The following is a 20,152-nucleotide window of genomic DNA, read 5'->3' on the forward strand; positions in this document are numbered from 1 at the left end:
AACTTAATTTATGTAAGAGCCTTTGGTGAGGGACCTTGTGAAAGGCTTTCTGGAAATCTAAATATACTATATCCACTGGATCCCCCTTGTCCACATGTTTGCTGACCCCTTCAAAGAATTCTAATAGATTAGTAAGACACGATTTCCCTTTACAGAAACCATGTTGACTTTTGCCCAACAATTTTTGTTTTTCTATGTGTCTGACAATTTTATTCTTTACTATTGTTTCAACTAATTTGCCCAATACTGATGTTAGACTTACCGGTCTGTAATTGCCGGGATCTCTTCTAGAGCCCTTTTTAAATATTGACGTTACATTAACTATCTTCCAGTCATTGGATACAGAAGCCGATTTAAAGGACAGGTTACAAACCATAGTTAACAGTTCCGCAATTTCACATTTGAGTTCTTTCAGAACTCTTGGGTGAATGCCATCTGGTCCCAGTGACTTGTTAATGTTAAGTTTATCAATTAATTCCAAAACCTCCTCTAGTGACACTTCAATCTGTGACAGTTCCTCAGATTTGTCACCTACAAAAGACGGCTGAGGTTTGGGAATCTCCCTAACATCCTCAGCCGTGAAGACTGAAGCAAAGAATCCATTTAGTTTCTCTGCAATGACTTTATCGTCTTTAAGGGCTCCTTTTGTATCTCGATCATCAAGGGGCCCCACTGCTTGCTCAGCAGGCTTCCTGCTTCTGATGTACTTAAAAAAAACATTTTGTTATTAGCTTTGGAGTTTTTGGCTAGCCATTCTTCACACTCCTCTTTGGCTTTTCTTATTACATTTTTATACTTAATTTGGCAGTGTTTATGCTCCTTTTTATTTACCTCACTAGGATTTGACTTCCACTTTTTAAAAGATGACTTTATCTCTCACCGCTTCTTTTACATGGTTATTAAGCCACGGTGGCTCTTTTTTAGTTTTTACTGTGTTTCTTAATTTGGGGTATACATTTAAGTTGGGCCTCTATTATGGTGTCTTTAAAAAGCGTACATGCAGCTTGCAGGGATTTCACTTTAGTCACTGTAACTTTTAAATTTCTGCTTAACTAACCCCCTCATCTTTGCATAGTTCCCCTTTTTTAAATTAAATGCCACAGTGTTGGGCTGTTGAGATGTTCTTCCCACCACAGGGATGTTAAATGTTATTATATTATGGTCACTGGCATTATTTTGGCATTACTGAAACATGACCTTTTCAGTTTAATTGAAACTATTCAGCATGCATTCACAAATAGTTTCTCAACCCGAAACTGCACTTTTCAGCAACTCAATTACTTATCTAAAAAATTTCACCCAGCTCTAGTCAGGAAGTCAGTTTACTAAATATCCCATGACATTTTTTTAAAATGTGTCAGAGCGGTGTCTGTCTGAACTATAATTAGGGCAAAACAGTAGGACTTATATCACAGAAAGGGAAGCTTTACTTTCACTTTTTAGTTGGGTATAGCATAGTTCACTTCCTGTCCTAAGCAATTTTGGCATTTTGCTATAGTTAAAACTGTGTTCCAACTCAAAAATAGTTGGATTTCAATGGTAGATAAAATGAACCCCATATGTGTGAACTCTAGACTGCTTTAGGAGAATAGATGCTCTACTCACAAACATGCAGGAATACAGGAAGGGGCCTATGAAAAAGGTGCTAAGCCCTCAGTTTACATAGACTTCAACAGGACCTGTTGTGCTCAACACCTTTGAAAAATCAGGCCATAAGACTTCTACTACACTCCCAGTTTCTGTTCCACAATCTACATGCACTTGTTTTTCTTATTTCTATACCCCTTACTACTGTAATATCTAGGCATGGATATAAAATATATTTAGAAATTTCCTCTCCCCAGCTTATCAAAGGCAGGGCTGGTGGGCACCCAGTTAAAGCTGCCCAACACTTTCAATAGAAGACTCTGTTTTTAGTTGCTTATAACTTTGCCAAACTTTAACCGTCTGGGCTGAAGTGTTCCATGCCAGCTGCCTGCCTCCAGCTGAATACTTCAGAAAATTTCAGCCAAAACTGTTTGGCCATTTCTGAGAATGAGGCTAGTGAAAAATAAGTTGTTTGAAAAATCCTAACAAGCTTTTCTTTGAAAAGCTATGGTGCCCCCATGTTATGGAGCAGGGACTTTAAATTTGACAGACAGTCTTTAAATCAAGGATGTGCCTTTTGCCATCCCTGTAAAAATCTACTCAGTAGGAACTCTGATTTTAATAGCTAAATTTCCTTAACATGCTGTCTGTGCTGTGTAGCACTCTCCCTGCAATTGCTAGGCAACTGCAGGTCATACCCGGTCCAAGGGCATGAACTAAAATCAGCAAGTCTTTCCTGTGCTCTCAGTGACCACCCTGCTGGCCCCAAGTAGTAAGCTGCTGAATTCAAATGCAGAGGGAACAAAAGTCAGATTTATAGTGGGAGTAGATTGGGACAAGCATGTTTGTGAGGGGCACAGGGACTGGAGATTGCACATGTAGAAAGGGGGTAGAACAGACCAGATTATGAGCCAAGAGGAGAGACGGGGACCCAACAGAGCAGTGGTGAAGGAGATGACAAGAGATGGATCTGATAAGAAGCTGGGGTGCAGGGGGAGAAGTGGGACTGGCTGGGCAATGACCTGGGTGGATACACATATCTGATGAAGAGCTATCAAAACAAGTTTTTACATTACAGAACATTTACTTCACTAGATTGTGTTTGTCCACAGGAATTTTCTTGCTTTAGACTCTACACAAGAACCTGTTAAATTATTTCTTTTCTGAGAACTGGGCTTATGACTCAGATCCACCATTCCACACTGATAATATATTGGCCGCATGTCTTGAGAGTCCCATGGAATTCAGCCTAGAAACAAACAGAATTCTGATGCCAACATTTATTTCACTACAGGCATATCAAGAGATTCATAGGTTGTCTGCTAAGCATAAGACAAACAGCAGAGTGGAACAAAACTAAGTTTTCCCAGTTCCAAACCATGTCAATCTTTCTCTCACACACGCATGCACCAACCCTCCTCAAGACTTGCACAGAGGGACGTCTATACATAAGGGGTATCCTGATCTTATTAGGAGGTCTGAATAAAAACTATAGTCAAGAGAAAAATATTTTAAATTGACTTAATAGCTGACTTCATAAGAAAAATCAAGCTCACTTCCAACTAATCCACTGTTTTGACAGAGCTTAACAAAATGAAGGCAAAATGTGTCAGAGAAAGAAAAAAAGCTCACTGTAGACCAGAGTGGGCAAACTACAGCCCAGGGACCACATCTGACTCTTCACATGTTTTAATTTGATCCTCGAGCTCCCGCCAGGGAGCGGAGTCCAGGGCTTGCCCCGCTCCAGTACTCCAGCCAGGGAGTGGGGTTGGGGGCTTGACATGCTCTGTGCAGCTCCTGGAAACAGCAGCATGTCCTCTCTCCGGCTCCTATGTGTAGGGGCAGCCAGGGGGCCCCACATGCTGCCCCTGCCCCAAGCACCGTCCCCCCAGCTCCCATTGGCCGGGAATCACAGCCAATGGGAGCTGCAGGAGTGGCGCCTGAGGACAGGGCAGCATGCAGAGAGGCCTGGCCGGGCCCCATGTAGGAGACTTAGGGATGACATGCTGCTGCTTCCAGGAGCTGCTTGAGGAAGTGCCACCTGGAGCCTGCACCTCTGCCCCAACCCCCTGCCCCAGCCCTGATCCTCCTCCCGCCCTCCGAACCCCTCGGCCCCAGCCCAGAGCATCCTCCTGCACCACTAACCCCTTATCCCCACCCCAGAGCCTGCACCCCCAGTCAGAGCCCTCCTCTCTCACACACACATACCCCCTGCCCCAGCCCACACCCTGAAACCTTCATTTCTGGCCCCACCCCAGAACCCGCACACCCAACTGGAGCCCTCACTCCCTTCCACACCACAACCCCCAGTTTCCTGAGCGTTCATGGCCCCCCATACAATTTCCATACCCAGATGTGGCTCTCGGGCCAAAATGTTTGCCCACCCCTGCTGCAGACTATCCCTTCCCCAAACCGGCGATCCCTTTTTACTACCTGTTAGAAAGGCCACCCCTCTGAGAACTATTAGGCATAAAGGAAAATGTCCCTACATTCTTAGTAACCATATTAAGCTTAAGAAATGGTTCTTACTCAGCTGGGTTTCAATTTGACCCTATGGTTAGATTATTACTTCTCAGTGGGTTTTTTTTAAGTGACAGTTATGAAATTAGGAGGCTAAATGTTCAATTTACTGATGTCTGTTCTGAACAAAGGAGAGAGAGTAAACTTCTAATTACCCTTCACAATGAGAATAAAGGTGACCTAAGTCGGTCAAGAACTCTGAAGGATCTGAGCTGTAGAATCAAAGGGAAAAACACCTAAGGGAAAGGAGCTTAATGTCAAACAAACAATTTTTGACCCGAAGCCATGACAGACACAAGAGTCTCCAGTTGCAGAGAACTAGATTCTTGCCAAACAATCTAGGAAAGAAAGTGAGGCTGAATACTCTGAATATACCACATGACATTTCCTTATTAATTGATACTACAAAGTAAGAACATGCTGCCTGCCACAGAGGCTGTAAGGAGGGAGAAAGCAGAAGATGGTTTGCTATCAAGGAAGTTATTTTTCAATCTCAATACTCATTACCCTGTAACCATTCTAGGATGGATTAAGGTTGCTTGGAAGTGGGGAACAAAATAATTTTTTTCTACATTTACAAACCAACACATTTGTGCTGTACAAGATTAAAAAAAACAAGTAATTTTAAACTGACTGAGCAGATGTACTAGCCCTGGGGATCAGAGGAAGTTGGTATGTGAAATATGCATTATTTGGTTTTCCTTGAATCTCTGGCCTTGTGAAGTCAGAAGACAACACAGAGATAACAACCAAATAGGTAAAAAAATAATGCTCCCAAAACCAGAACAGGTGCTCATACTACAGTGATGTGGCCATGTATGTACCTAAATAGCAATCCCCGAACAGAAACCTTGACCAACAGGATCCAAAAGGAGTCATTCTTCATCACAGCTTTTGACAACTGCATACATTGTGAAATGTTTTCTGAACTCCAAAACCTTGTGGTGGGGAAGAGTTCTTGTAGATGAATTTTTGTGCCAATGGAGATCATTGAAAATTCTAGGACCTTTCAGCAAAAGTCTTATACACTTGAGGGCTGGAGACAAGGTATTCACACTGGATGATCTCACCGCTGTAGAATACTGTCAGTCCTGTTCATGTTTGTTAGCCTTCAGACTGAAACAGAACATTCATCTTTCCAGCCACGCATTTGCCCCACACAGTCTAAGTCTTGCAGCATTTTCTCTTTTGATTAATTTTCTGATGTTTCTTGGGTGGGTAAGTGAGGGGTTACTATTGCTGCACATTATGAACATTCATAAACCTCTTTTGTGTGGCAGCAGGTACATTATATACTAAATAAATGAATTTAAAAGCAAATCAAAAACAAAAAAGAGAGAAGTTGTGATCTAGTGAAGTAAAAGTGACAAGGAAGTTTGTAAATAGTACTGGTCCTGGGGGAAAAAAGAAAATCTCTCGTTGCCTAGATCAGGAAAAATGTAAACTCAGAGTAAAACAACCAGGCTAGAAAACCGAGTAAACAAATGCAGCCAAAAGCACCGTGAGGTCATATAAGTAAGGTTAAGATTTTGTCACAGTTATTTTCAGTAAACATCATAGACATGTCACTTTTGTTTACTAAAAGTAACTGACAAAATGTGGTGGAGTTCAGCACCCTCCGCTGCTGTTCCCACAGTGACTAGACAATGTGGGTGGGCATCTCTGCCACCCAACAGCTCCAGTCCCATCACCTTGGGGCTGAAGCAGAAAATGTCATGGAGGTCTCGAAATCACAGATTTTGTGACTTCTGTGACAATCTTAGCCTTATATAAGTAGGACAAAATTTGTGAGCTTAAAGTGGTCCCAGAAGACTGATAAAAAGGAGCACTCTCTACCAATATTACTAGACTGTTTAAGAGGTAAGCGGAATAGCAGATTTTGCAAATGTGCAAATCTATTTGCTCAACAGGAGAGCTTACATTTATTGGAGAAAAAGCCAAACAAATATTTTGAAAGAAAAAAGTGGTAGGATGAACAGATTTTCCTTCTCTCAGAAGTTCCAGAAACCAAAATATCATGGTAGAAAGATGAGTTAGACACAAAAAGTTGTGACATTAAGACAAGTGAACAAGCAGAACCACGTTTTAGCACAGTAATCAGGCGAAAGAAGGGGAAATACAATTTACGGTTTCTAACAGCTTACATGTTTAGAAGTCTGGCAGTGTAAGTGATGAACATGGAGGATATGTGGTCTATTCTAGAGGACAGAATATACTCATTGAAACAAGACTGGCGAGCACAGGAACTCTATCACAGCTCCTCAAGGTGCTGATGAGATGGGGCTTGCATGGCAGATTCCCACCATTAGCTCAATGACAGCAGAACTTGAATCACTTTTAGTTTTATTCTTGAAGTCTGAAATGAAGAATAAAGAGATACCTGCCAAATTCACTTGTGGTAACATGACATTCTGCCCCAAAAAGGAAACGGCTTAAAAAAACAAAAAATCAAGGAGGCAAACATGCCCTAGGTGGAAATGTAAATATTCCTGCCAAGAACAGAGACAGAAAAGATGCAAGAGAGGTAATGTTTTATGTATCAGATCACTCAGATCTATCAGTCAATACCAGCATGAATAACCCAGCTGTTTAGATTAATAATAGTCAAGATGTAATATAAATTGCAATTTAAAATTTGGGCCTTTGGAAGCCACAATAGGGCTGAGGACTAATGTAGAATTAAAATGCTTACCTGGGGAGGGTAGTTGCTTTCTGAAGACCACCTTGAAGACTGATCATTAGGCTTGTCCACTAAAATGTTCCTAAAAAATCAAAAACAAATGTACGTTTACAATACTAATTTTTAAACCCAAAACGGTTAACTCGCAAAGAAAATACTACACTTTAGCCAATAGTTCCTATAGTTTGAACACAAACGCATATGGTCCTGTCAACAATGCATTTATGAAGCTACCTAAGCTGCTAAGCAGTAGTTCTTTTTGAATTTGCTGCATAAATTGTGTGGCAGAATCTAATTCTTTTAAAGTCAAGCCAAGCCTCTAGTGCTTGCGGTTGTGAAGATAATCCCAAAATTGTGAAATAGATGAAAACCAACGCATTTCTGTTTACCCAAGTCTGCTGACAACTTGAAACCTTAACTCAGAGGCATGTACTGTCTCATTCACCTCAACGGGGCATGAATTTTAAAGCCCAGTGAGGTGTTATGATAACATTAACCATTTCACTATCATTTTAGCATAATCTAGCTAAAATATACTTCTATTTGTTAGACACTAAGTACTGGAATGGAGAGCAATGGAGCTGCTAGCTTGCTTTCAAGTTTTGCCACAGTGGGGAAATTAGAAATTCATCTCTCACCCTCAAATTTAAAGTCACCTTCACCCCTGTCAATAGGTCTAGACTGATGCACGGAACACGAAGTCTCATAAAATGCTTAACCTGCATTGCCTTCCCATGCATTAAGAGACACCAGTGACCACTGTGTCTTCCTTTGTAATTTAGCATACTGAACTACTTTGAGCTGAAAGAAAGATATATGAATATGTGATGGTAAGAGGCACAAAGACCAAGTTAGGTGCTTGAACCTCATCCTATTCCATTTTTTCCTTTGCTCAGGTTGGAGACCAGCTGAGTTCTCTGATCTGGGAAGCCCCGAGTAGGCAAAGGAGGAGGATGTAAAAAGATTTATTATCTCTTCATCTGCTATGTAGGAGGAACTGTACACATATTGACTAGTATAAAATATTGGAGAAGGGAAAGTTTATGTAAAAGCTTAAAGGAAAAAAGGTTAATTGAGAAGTTTAACAGGGTCATTCAAGAGTAGCAGCTCTGTCCACATACTAGAAACAGGAAGAAACATCAACATGTAAGGAGTCTCCAGACAGTCCAGTACCAGAGTTATGTTTAGAAAATATGAAGAGGGATGGACTAAGATAGTTGCCTGATGCCTGAGTTTGAGGACATACCAAAGTAATCTGGTTACATCAATTCCCTAAGCCAGAGGTGCTCAACTTAAGGCCTGTGGGCTGTACATGGCCCACGAGAATATCTGAAGCAGGCTGCGGGCCTTATGAATATAATATACTAAGGACCGATTCATCAGTGTTTTGTCACGTTTACATCATTTTAGTATACACAAGTATGTAAATAGACAATACTGTACATAGAAACAACTTATCTGAATACATATGGAACAAGCTGAATTTAAAATATAAATTAATACAGGTGACTTTAGACCTTATTAAATATGCAGAATCTGTAGACTAAGGGGGGGATATGACAGAAGTCTATAAAATCATGACTGGTGTGGAGAAAGTAAATAGGGAAGTTATTTATTCGCCCTCATAACACAAGAGCTAGGGGTCACCATATGAAAATAGGCAGCAAGTTTAAAACAAACAAAAGGAAGTATTTCTTCACACAGTGCACAGTCAACCTGAGGAACTCTTTGCCAGAGGATGTTGTGAAGGCTAAGACTATAACAGGGTTCAAAAAAGAACTAGATAAGTTCATGGAGAATTAGGTCCACCAATGGCTATTAGCCAGGATGGGCAGGGATGGTGTCCCTAGCCTCCGTTTGCCAGAAGCTGGAAATGGGCAACAGGGGATGCATTACTTGATCATTACCTGTTTTGTTCATTCCCTCTGAAGTACCTAGCATTGGCCACTATTGAAAGACAGGACACTGGGTTAGATGGACCATTAGTCTGACCCACTATAGGTGTTCAAAGTTGTGCTGAGGTTTATGTGACCCTCCTGTGATAAGGTTGGGCACCACTGCCCTAAACCCACTGAACTCCCAAGAAAGCAGAGTACATGATTGCACTCGATGGACCCTCCAAAAAACACCTGAAAATTTTAAGAGATACCTCAAAGGAGCGTTTGACTCACAGATTAGGGAGGCCTCTCTGACTCCAAGTGAGGACACGGCAGATCGTCAGGAAGAACCAAAGCCAAAGAAAATCAACTGAGCATCAAGGTGAACAGTAGGGAGTTGATCTGAATTTAAGGCCAAGACAAATGAGCTGATATATATGATTCTAGCAGAAAAAAAGGGAAGTTACAGTGATTCGATCCCTCAAATTAGTGTTAAACTGGCCAAAGAGAAACAATGGAGAGACAGAGCTGCAGAACGGCTTGGCACTGATGGAGCAGAGAGAGAGAGAGAGAGAGAAAAAAACAGATGCAGTTTAAATCTGAAAGAAAATAGGAGAAACATTTGAATTAAGAAGTTGCCTGAAAATACAGAGGGAGAAAACCCAATAAGGGCAGAATATTTTAAACATGTACCTTTCCAGATTAAAGATCAATATCAAGATAAGTAAGGACAGTTTCTTATTAAAGGCACAACTGGCGGAATATTAACAGGGGGCTCAATGTATGCTCCCAATCAAAAGAAAAAAGCTCTAAGCTTTTTAAAGGATTTCTTTAAAATATTACATTTTGGAGAAGGGAAATTATACTTGGAGGAGACTTCTACTGTACACCAAATTCCTTACTGTCCCAGATTTGAAGATGACAATATAGGAGAGAAGGAAACAGGTGCAGCATTAACCTTTCTATAACAACTCAGTTGCTCAGATTGCTGGAGAGAACTGCACCCATAGGAATGAGATTATACATGTTAGTCACACCCTCGTTTATACACTAGAATAGATTTAATATTAATCTCTAAATCAGTGGGTCTCAAACTTTTTTACTGGTGACCCCTTTCATATCACAAGCCTCTGAGTGTGACCCCCCCCAATAAATTAAAAACACCCTTTTTAATATATTTAACACCATTATAAATCCTCAAGGCAAGTGGGGTTTGGGGTGAAGGTTGATAGCTTGCGACCCCCTGAGGGATCGTGACCCCCAGTTTGAGAATCCCTGCTCTAAATCCTTAGTGAAGCAGATATAGTCTGCAGAAATTGGTGCCATTACATGGTCAGCTCATGCCCATTCAAAGTAATATTTGCTAAAAGGGATGGACGGATCCCAAAGATCATTTTTATGGGAAATTAACTGTTTGCTACTCCAGGTCAAAGATCCGGTTGCAGCAATTAAAGAGGATATTGTTGAATACTTTCAAATAAATGATAACGTCAAATATAAAGCGAGGCAGGAAGTAATATTTAAGAGTCAGTTGATGAGCTCTTTCAAATGAGGCTCTGGTTAAGAAAATTTAAAATTAACAGGAGATAAAAAGGTTAAAAGGAATTCATAAAAACTGATTCAAGAAAGCATATTAATCGTGAGGAAACAATGTTTAGACACCACCGAGAAAGATTTTGCTAGAATACAGTGGAACTTTGTTTGAAGACATGTCTCAAAGCATACATTTTATGAAAAAGGAAATAAAGTGATAAGTTATTGGACCAAATGCTTAAAGAGATGAGAGCAATACATTATTTCACCAACTAAGAACAATCAGCAAAAGATGGCTACATACCTTAATGAAACATGTGCAGTTTTTCCTGCTTCTTATAAAAAAGCTATGTTGTAATAAATGAAGGGGGGGAAGTAGCTTCCTTTTATGGACACCCAGCCAGCCAGCTAGCTACAAAATCCCTGTTAGTAGCTGTTCTCTACTTGTTTTACCTGGAAAGGGTTAAAAAAGCCCAGAGGTAAAAGAAAGGGAGTGGGCAACTGTCCAAAAGAACCAATGGAAAGGCTAGAACTTTTTAAAGGGAAAGTTTTTTCCCAAATGTATCTGTCTGTTGTTCTCCGGAGAGAGGAGAGACAGAGCAGCAATGCTGTAAGACGCTTTAAACCACGTATGAAAAAATCATCAAATCATACCTCAAAACTACTTATCTGAAACCCCAGATATGTAAGTAGATCAGGGAATGTCTAGGAAGACAGGTTTATCTCTTATTATCTGTGCTAACACCAGGTGCTTTTGTTTTGCTTGTAACCCTTAAACTGGACCTCAAGAAAACCATTCTTGATGCTAGATTTTAAAAAAGAGCAAATATAATAATTAAGCAATAGCCTATGTTCCAGATATATTTTCTTTGTTTTTTAAATAAAATTTACCTTTTTTAAGAACAGGATTGGGGGTTTGTGTGTCTTAAGAGTTTTGTGCATATGTTGTTTAATTCCTTTGTTTTCTTTCTCAGCTCTTCTCCGGGAGGGGTGGGGAGGGGGGGCGGCTTGAGGGTACCCCACAAGGAAGAATTCCAAGTGCACCTTCCTGGGTCCAAAGGGGTTTTATTGCACTTGGGTGGTGGCAGCATCTACCCATCCAAGGTCAGAGAAAAGCTCTAATCCTGAGAGTTTAATACCAGCCTGGAGTGGCCAGTATTAATTTTTAGACTCCTTGGGGGCCGCCACCTTCTGCACTCAAAGTGCCAGAGTGGGGAATGTGTATGACATATGTACTTCACACACTCCAAGCTATGAAGTGATTCAAGAACATCTGTAAGTAGCTGGTTTGCCAAAGATAAACAAAACAGATAAGCTTTAGATAAAGAAATAACAGAAGTCTTCTTATAAACAAACAATCATAAGTATGAAGAGTGGTAAAACTCCAGAACTTGATGGCTTCCCAGCAGAATTTTTACAAGATATTTAAAGAGGTATCAACAGGTCTGTGGTACCTTTAATGCCATTCTGTTAAGGGAGGAACTTACTCCGTGAAAGAAGCTACTGCTGCTCTCCCTAAAGATGGAAAAGACGTTACCATATGCAGCTCTTTATAGGCCCTTGTCACTGTTGAATCGTGGTAAAGAATTTAGCAAAAATACTAGCTAACCAAATGCAGTCCATGCTCTCAGTTTACATAAACTTGGATCAAACTGGATTAACTGATAGACAAGTGTGATGTAATATTCTCAGAGTATTTGGAATCTTTCATGGTGCCCCACCAAAAGAGATGCATTTCTTGTATCACCTGATGCACAGAAAGCTTTTGATAGAATAAAGTGAAACTTTCTGTTTGAAGTCCTGTACCATAAATTCACAGGCCCCCAGTCCCTTAAATGGATAATCTCTCTTTATACCAGCTATAAAACTGTTAAGTGAATCAATGGGGTTAAATTTTATTTGAATTACATGTAGAAACTAAGCAGGGATGTCCATCGTTTCCTTTATTTTCCGCACTGGCCGTGGAGCCTTTTACACACAGGAAAAGCAACAATGAATTCATCACAGGGATAAAACTTACAGGGACACATCAGAAATTAGCTTTATATTCTGAAGACACAGTATTTTAACTAAATGAAAAATTCCTGGCTTTAAAGTAATTTATGCCAAACCTGAAATGTTAGGTCTATATTCGCTAGGCTCTAAAAAGTCATCCCTCCAGAAAACATTTCAGTACAAATGGACAAGTTCTATAAAATACCCGGGGATTCAAATATAAAACAAAACCAGAAGAGCTGTATAATTTCAATGTCAATCACTACTTTAGCAAATAAAAAAAAATAGAGTGCAGAGAAAATTATACAGTTTCATGGTTAGGTAGAAAAGTCAAAGTCAAAATGACTTTTTTGCCAGAGATATCTTTCTTGTTTCAAAATCTTCCTATAATCGTCTCAGATAAAACTAGCAGAAATGGAAAGAACATTAGAACTTATATGAAATAATAAAAGACCAAGAGTGAGTGGAGATACTTTGTAAGCACCCATTAACAGGGTGTACTAGCTGTTCCAATTATGCGGTAATATCAAACCAGACAACTCAAAGCAACAGTGGTTTAGTGGTGCTCAAACTGTGGGTCAGGACCCCAAAGTGGGTTGCAACCCCATTTTAATGCGGTCGCCAGTGCTGGCATTAGACTTGCTGGGGCCCGGGGCTGAAGCCCAAGCCCCACCGCCCAGGGCCAAAGACCGAGGGCTTCAGCCCGGAGTGGCAGAGCTCAGTCTTCGGTTCCCCACTCCTGGGGTCGCATAGTAATATTTGTTATCAGAAGGGAGTCATGGTGCAATGAAGTCTGAGAACCCCTGCTCCAATTCACCCAAACACTTGATCTTTATTCAGCAAGAAAATTGTGGCAGTGTATGTGTGTGTATGTATATATGTTTATGTACACACACACACACACACACATATATATATACACATATATATATACACATACACACACACACAGCTAGGTTACCAGGGTTTAAATTTAAAAAAAAAAAATTATACCCTCCAGAAAGGTAAAATTATCGCTCTGCAAAGGCTATGCTACGATTTGGGCTAGAACTAGAGAAACAATTCTCTTCACCAATGTTTAACGTTTGCAAATTATCCAGATTTGAACTCAAACCACAAACCATTGAGTTTTAAAGATTAGGAGAGCCAGAAAATACATATTGTTGGCAGGGTGTTCTAAGAATTTTATCTTATTTAGAAATTAAAAACTGGTCTAGATGTTTCATATAGAAAACTAACTTTAGTACAAGCAATGGCTTCTGATCCATTAGGAAACAGAGTTATATATACACCTCTACCCTGATATAACGCTGTCCTCGGGAGCCAAAAAATCTTACCGTGTTATAGGTGAAACCATGTTATACCAAACTTGCTTTGATCCGCTGGAGTACGCAGCCCCGCCCCCCGGAGCACTGCTTTACCGCATTATATCCGAATTCGTGTTATATCGGGGTAGAGGTGTATATAGGCTTAATCATCTCTCATCCGCTAATAACGATGAGACTATTAATAGCATCTCAATGAAAAGGGGGGGGGGGGAGTCCAAAAACAGCGGAATAGTTCCAAAAAAACAACCAAAAATATAGGAGATTGTTATGGAAAAGTTATCAATTATGTACCCAGCAAATTAGAGAGAGGACAAACAAGTACTTCTGTATTTAGACTTTGAGTAGTGAATAAGTGGTAACTACTCTCCTGCAAGACAACAGCACACCTATAAGCAGCGTCAGTAATCTCACTCAGTTTAATAAAAATCACCAGAAACAACATTTCCCGATGGGGTAAAGATGCTCTCTCTGTAATGTTGTAACATCTTGTTAAAGGGATATTTGATATTACTGCATAATGTTTCTCTTAAGAAAAAAACCCTCAGTCATCATGATTATCATTTTGTTTGATATTCACATAGCCAAGATATATAAGGCTGTTAAAACTTCCTAAATAAATAGTTTAAAAAAGGAGTAAAGTCACAAGAAAAAAAGCAATGTTCTTGTATCCCCTCATCTGTCAGAAAGATAACTTTTATATACTGTCTAAAATGGCATAGAAGGATAACAAGAACTGAAGGATGATTAATTCCTGCAATTGTCTAGTGGTGCAATAATTCATTTTTTTTTTAATTTTGGTATTTTTTTTTTTAGTAAATGAACTATTAACTGTTACCCAAAGGCCTTTTTTATAGAGCAGTAAGTAAACCACTATTGGCAAACAGCGATCTATACGTTGGACAAAGAATGCCTGCTCACTCAGGAAACAGGCCATTTGATTTTAAACAGCACTTAGTAAACTTCCAGGCTCGTTAGAACTACCTAAAGACCTGTCATATGGTTGGACAAAAATAATAAATCCTGTGTCAGTCCTGATTATTCTGCATAGCAAGTCATATTTTTAAGTTTCAATGTCCACATTTAATGTTTTGGCCATTTTTACATTCACCTCTACCCATACAGAATGCGACCCGATATAAAACGAATTTGGATCTAACGCGGTAAAGCAGCGGGGAGCCCCGGGCCCTTCAAAGCACCACCCGAGCCCCGCTGCTTTACCACGTTATATCCGAATTCGTGTGGAGCCTGAGGCCCTTTAAATCCCCGCCCGAGCCCCACTGCCAGAGCTCCGTTGGTGATTTAAAGGACCCAGGGCTCCCTGCAGCGGCTGGAGCACCAGGCCTTTTAAATCCCCGCAGGGGAAGCCAGTCCAGTCCAGCACGGCATACTGACTCTTGCCAGTACGCCATACCGGACCGAACCCGATATAACGCAGTCTCACCTATAAAGCGGTGAGATTTTTTGGCTCCCGAGGACCACATTATATCGAGGTAGAGGTGTAGTATCACTCCACCGCCTGACCACTGATTTAAGGGTTGTTTCCCTCAATTTGTAATAAGTCACAAGAAAATAAAATGGTTTCTGCCAAAAAATAAAATGAAGTAAGGGAATGTGTGTGCATGCACATGATACTGTATGAAATGTAAGTGTAATCTAAATATATCCACATTGAGAGGCATCAGTCAGATCACATTTAGTAGCAATGGACAAAGAACCAACTCACTAACTCAAGGAGGTGCAGAAGTTGTGTTAACTGTCTGGTTTCCATACATGGGGAAACTAATTGGGAAGGAGATAACATTAATTAAAATTCTTGCTGGCCGATTCCTATCCAACAGTGATACAATGGTTATAAAAGTCGTACCAAATCCCAAACCAATTTCACAGTAGTACACAGATAGTCAGTCTGACTCTACATAGTTAAACACCTCAGCATCTAGGGAATGAGCTGGTGAAACACTGGATTGTTTGACTGCCATATTGGTGATATTGCAGAAGATTCCAGCATGATCATTTGAAAGCAAAAAGGTTTTGGTTTTTTGCTATATTCCCCTTTACTCAAAAATCCTTTATGTAGCACATTTTCTAATCTGACATTTTTCAGAGTTTAGGAATTCCTGGCACGTAAGGAAAATTGGCTTTAAAATGCTGCAATAGCGCAAATCCATGCCCCGTTTTTCATAATCATTTCACTAATTTAATAGTTATTTCATTTGTGGTAGGACCCAATGATTCTTATTAAGGATTATGGCTCCCTACTGTATCAGACAGTTACAAACAAATCTCTACCTCAGAGAGCTCACAATTTACATTTTTGACAAAAAGCAACAGATGAACAGGCAAATGGCATTTGGGGGAGTACAAGGTAAAACAGGTGTATTTGCGTAAGTTAGCACTTACAGGTGGCTGTTAAACTTTTACAGAAAACAGTCTAATAGAGTCAAACTGTTACTGTTTAACATTTGTAATTTGAGGCCGATATCCATAAAAGCAGTAGCTCCGGAGTCACATGAACCTGTCAATCAATTTTTTTAAATAAATTCTCCTACATTAATAGGCTGCACAAAGTTTGTTTGGGTTTTTTTTTTTTTTAAGATAATTTTCTATAGTTGGCTATGGGAGAATATTCAAAAACTTGGAGAATTTAGTTACCTTCAGCATCTGAATGATTCCTGAATATTGTAAATCCTCACATGGTAATATCTAGCTTTGAGAATTTGATTGCCATTTATTTTTTGTTGTTTTTTATTTTAGATGCTTACCAAAAAACTATTTAATAAGCAAAACTTCTAACAAAAGGGTTTTTTTAAAAATACATACATTCTGAACCACTCTAACTTGGCTCTTTTTAATTTTTAAAGATGTTTGGATCATAGCAATAATGCACCTTATTAGTAAGTTTCTCTTAAAAGTCAAAAATAATTAACATAATCCAATGACAAAATTGACACAGTCACAGATTAATCAGAAGTGGTTTAATTTGGTAACTGGTATCTGTGGTGCTACCCCAAAACTCTCAACAAATTTAAGACTTTCTGTGGTCCCAAACTGGGTTTTTGTTCAAAGTACATTTCTTAGGTGAACCATATCTGCTCATAATATTATGCACTTTTATTATTTCTACTGAGACTGGTCAATTATCAGAAAAACTGAATTCCACTCCTACTAATCCCTAGGAGCTGTTTACTTGGCATCATTTGGACCTGCTTTAAGTTTCTATTTCTCTCAATGGGATGCGTGAATATTATTGCCTATGTCATCTCCAGGGATCCAGTCTGGGTCTTATCTGTATGTTCCTACATTAGGAGCACTATTTTATGGCTCACCATGCCATGTGTATTTAAAGAACTCATTTTTCTGCTTCTAGAGATTCAGCAGCTCTCATTGTTGCATGATTCCCTCTTTGACATTCACCTTTAGCATGTCATCCAGTTTTTTTATTTAATTTGACAAAAAACTGTCACTCACTAGATTTCAACATTTATCCCCTTTTGCCTATTTCTTTTAATAGCCACAATGCCCCCTTCTGTTTCTACTACTCATAACTTTAGGGTTATTTGAAACTCAGCTTTTTTGTTTATTTACAAAATGCAAATACAAAGAAAGTTCTATGGATACATGTACAATGCTTCAGTATTGCACAAGAAAACTGAACATCAGCTCCTCACCCACTCCATTCGGCAAAAGCCTGACAGCAGGTCTTGCTTTCTGCCCAGCAAGGAAAAAAAATTCCAAACTTGAAGACACTCCACTAAGAACATCCTGTCCTTGACCCGCAGACACGCAAATCTAAGCACAAGGAGCTCAAGTACCTCAGATGACTTGAACTGTCACAGCAGTGCAGAGGGAGAGGCTGTTTCAGACAGCCAGGAACCAAGCTAATATGCATTGCAATTATGGCCTTAAAGACATGGGACCTGCCAATTTGAGAAATCACATCCCTCCTTCTGTCATATTACCAAAAGTTGGGTCAGCAGATGTGCACAAGCTGAGGCCTCCTCAATTTAAAAGAAAGGAAGTTATTATTAGCAGCATGCTATCTGGAAGTGGCCCTGAACTCTGAGTTCACTCCTCTCCCTTCGACTTGTCCAAAATAGCCCACATCTGTCCACCTGCAAGGCATGCTGCAAATCCCATTTATTTTCAGAGGGTTTGGGAGAGACGTGGATGGAGTCTGTGCACTGAAGATTGAAATCTCTGGCAGAGGTGGCTTCTCCACTTCCTCTTCTTGACTTCAAGGACTCTGCTGAATTTATTTGTGTAGTTAGTAGTTTGCTTGTATTTTATGGGGCAAAAGCAACTAAAGATCAAGAGATTTTTCTGTTTCATGTATACTTAAATACAAGAAATTAATTCAGTTAGCCAAACAGGACTAGAGATTTACCCTCTATATGGGAAAGCAGTTAGTTAAAGGACTTGTTTCCACTTAAAATGCTAGAGTGGCATAGCTGTGCCACTGTAGCACTTCAGTATAGACACTACCTATGCTGACGGGAAAGTCTCTCCCATCAGAGTAGGTTAGAGCTAGAGGCGGAGCTAAATCAACTGAAGAGTTCTTCTGTCACCCTAGACTATCTACATGGGGAGTTAGGCTGGCTTAAAAACCACAACTCAGGGATATGGATTTTTCACACTCCTGACCAACCTAGTTAAACCAACCTGATTTTCTAGTGTAAACCAAACCAAAGCTTAAAAAATAAAATCACAAATCAAACTCTTGCATCTTAATAGCCACTTATCCCTCAAGTAGTCTTCATTCAGCATTCAACCTGACAGCTTATCCCATCACACTTTCATAAATTAAGAAAACAGGACCAATTTCTGTCAAACTTTGCAACCTACAGAAGTTTGCATTTTCTTGAGCATTCCTGTGAGTACATTATATGACTTGCAAATTTCTTAACACTGTAGGAATTGGAATGGGCAAAGCAGGATCAAAGATTTGCCACAGCAACAGCAGCTAGACTATACACTGAAGAATACAGCATAGTACTTCACCTGTAGCAACTGTGGGTAACATGAATAAAGTGAACATATTAAGGGAATTCTTTACCATATGACAATCATACAAGCTTTGTCTTTACAGACAAAAAGGGAGCATTTTTACCACAGGATAGCAGATGCACATTACCTATTCCACTACAAAATCATAATGGAGATACGGCACTGTTTAGTTTTTACCATCTGGTTGACTTTGGAGTAAAAATGACAGTGCCTTGTCTCCACCAGGATTTTACAGCAGGACTGTTAATGTGAATTTCCTCCCCCGTTAAGATAACTATGGCTACGTATTCGCTGCAAAAAAATGTTAGACTATTCACCATCAAAAATAGGTTGCATTTGGCTTGCAGAGGTATCACTAATTCTATCTTCAAGAATAATATTGATAAATTGGAGAGGGTTCAAAGAAGTGCCACAAAAATGATTAAAGGATTAGAAAACATGCCTTATAGCGAAACTCAAAGAGCACAATATAGCTCATTGAAGAGATAAAGGGTGACTTGATCCCAGTCTATAAATATCTACATGGGGAAGAGAAATTTGATAACAGCGCTGTTCAACCTAGCAGACAAAGGGTACAGCAACATAACAGGGTTCAAAAAAGAACTAGATAAGTTCATAGAGGATAGGTCCATCAATGGCTATTAGCCAGGATGGGCAGGGATGGTGTCCCTAGCATTTGTTTGCCAGAAGCTGGAAACAGGCGACAGGGGATGAATTACCACCTGTTCTGTTCATTCCCTCTGAAGCACCTGGCATTGACCACTGTCAGAAGACAGGACACTGGGCTAGATGAACTTTTGGTCTGACCCGGTATGGCCGTTCTTATTATATGACTGGAAGATGAAGCCAGATAAAAGTTTGGGCTGTATTTCTAGTCTGAATTTATCACTGAGGGAGAATTAACTATTGGAACAACTTACCCAGGGTTGTGGTGGATTCTCCATCACTGGCCATTTTTTAAAATCAAGATTGGATGTTTTACTAAAAGCTATTCTTTAGTTCAAGCACAGCTACTGGACTCGAGGCAGGAACTGACAAGGAAATCCTATGGCATGCGTTATGCAGAAAATCAAACTAGATTTTCACAAACAGTCCCTTCTGGCCTTAAAAATCTATTAATCTATTGAAAGTACCTTTCCACAGTCCTCAAAATGAGAAAAATCTACATCAGCAAATCTACTAGCGGAGCAAAGAATTAGCTGATGCCCCCAAAATATCGACACAAAAGGATGATCACATACATTTCTTCAGTAATCCACTGCTCCTATTTCTCATCTCCACCAACCCAAAATCCAGTTGGGAAGCATGACGTACGTCTACCCTGCCACCCTCCCAGCCTTGCCCCTCAATCATCCAGGATATACAAGAGTGTTGCGATTCTGTTCATAAATGTTTGTAATAAGAGAGATTTAACCATTTCCTCAGCAACTAACTGATATTAAAAGAAAAAAAAAAGATTAGATTAACTCCAAGGTAAAAAAATCCATATTTTAATTAATGGAAAAATACAAGTAAAATAATTACAGACTAAGAAATTTAGTTCAAATATACTTCCCAAGAGTTCCATGAAACAGCAGCACTCACTGTAAGTTGCTAATGACAACATTTAACAAAACAAAGCTAGCACA

The 20,152-nt window shown here is 39.7% G+C and overlaps 1 protein-coding gene across 4 annotated transcripts in view; it reads right to left on the reverse strand.

The window, feature by feature from the left end:
- Window positions 1-20,152, reverse strand: part of MKLN1 (muskelin 1) — a 169,585-nt gene that overhangs the window by 133,932 nt on the left and 15,501 nt on the right. For 2 of the 4 annotated variants that reach the window (XM_045028871.1, XM_045028878.1), the window contains exon 2: window positions 6,800-6,869. The exons of 1 other annotated variant lie outside the window; for it this stretch is intronic. In XM_045028871.1, the coding sequence (XP_044884806.1) occupies window positions 6,800-6,869 (70 nt within the window). Of the gene's footprint in view, window positions 1-6,799; window positions 6,870-12,105; window positions 12,124-20,152 lie in introns of those variants that run through there. One more of the 4 variants, XM_045028879.1, reaches the window with a different exon arrangement.

This window comes from Mauremys mutica, chromosome 1 (assembly GCF_020497125.1).
Source record: "Mauremys mutica isolate MM-2020 ecotype Southern chromosome 1, ASM2049712v1, whole genome shotgun sequence".
NCBI lineage: Eukaryota > Metazoa > Chordata > Testudines > Geoemydidae > Mauremys > Mauremys mutica.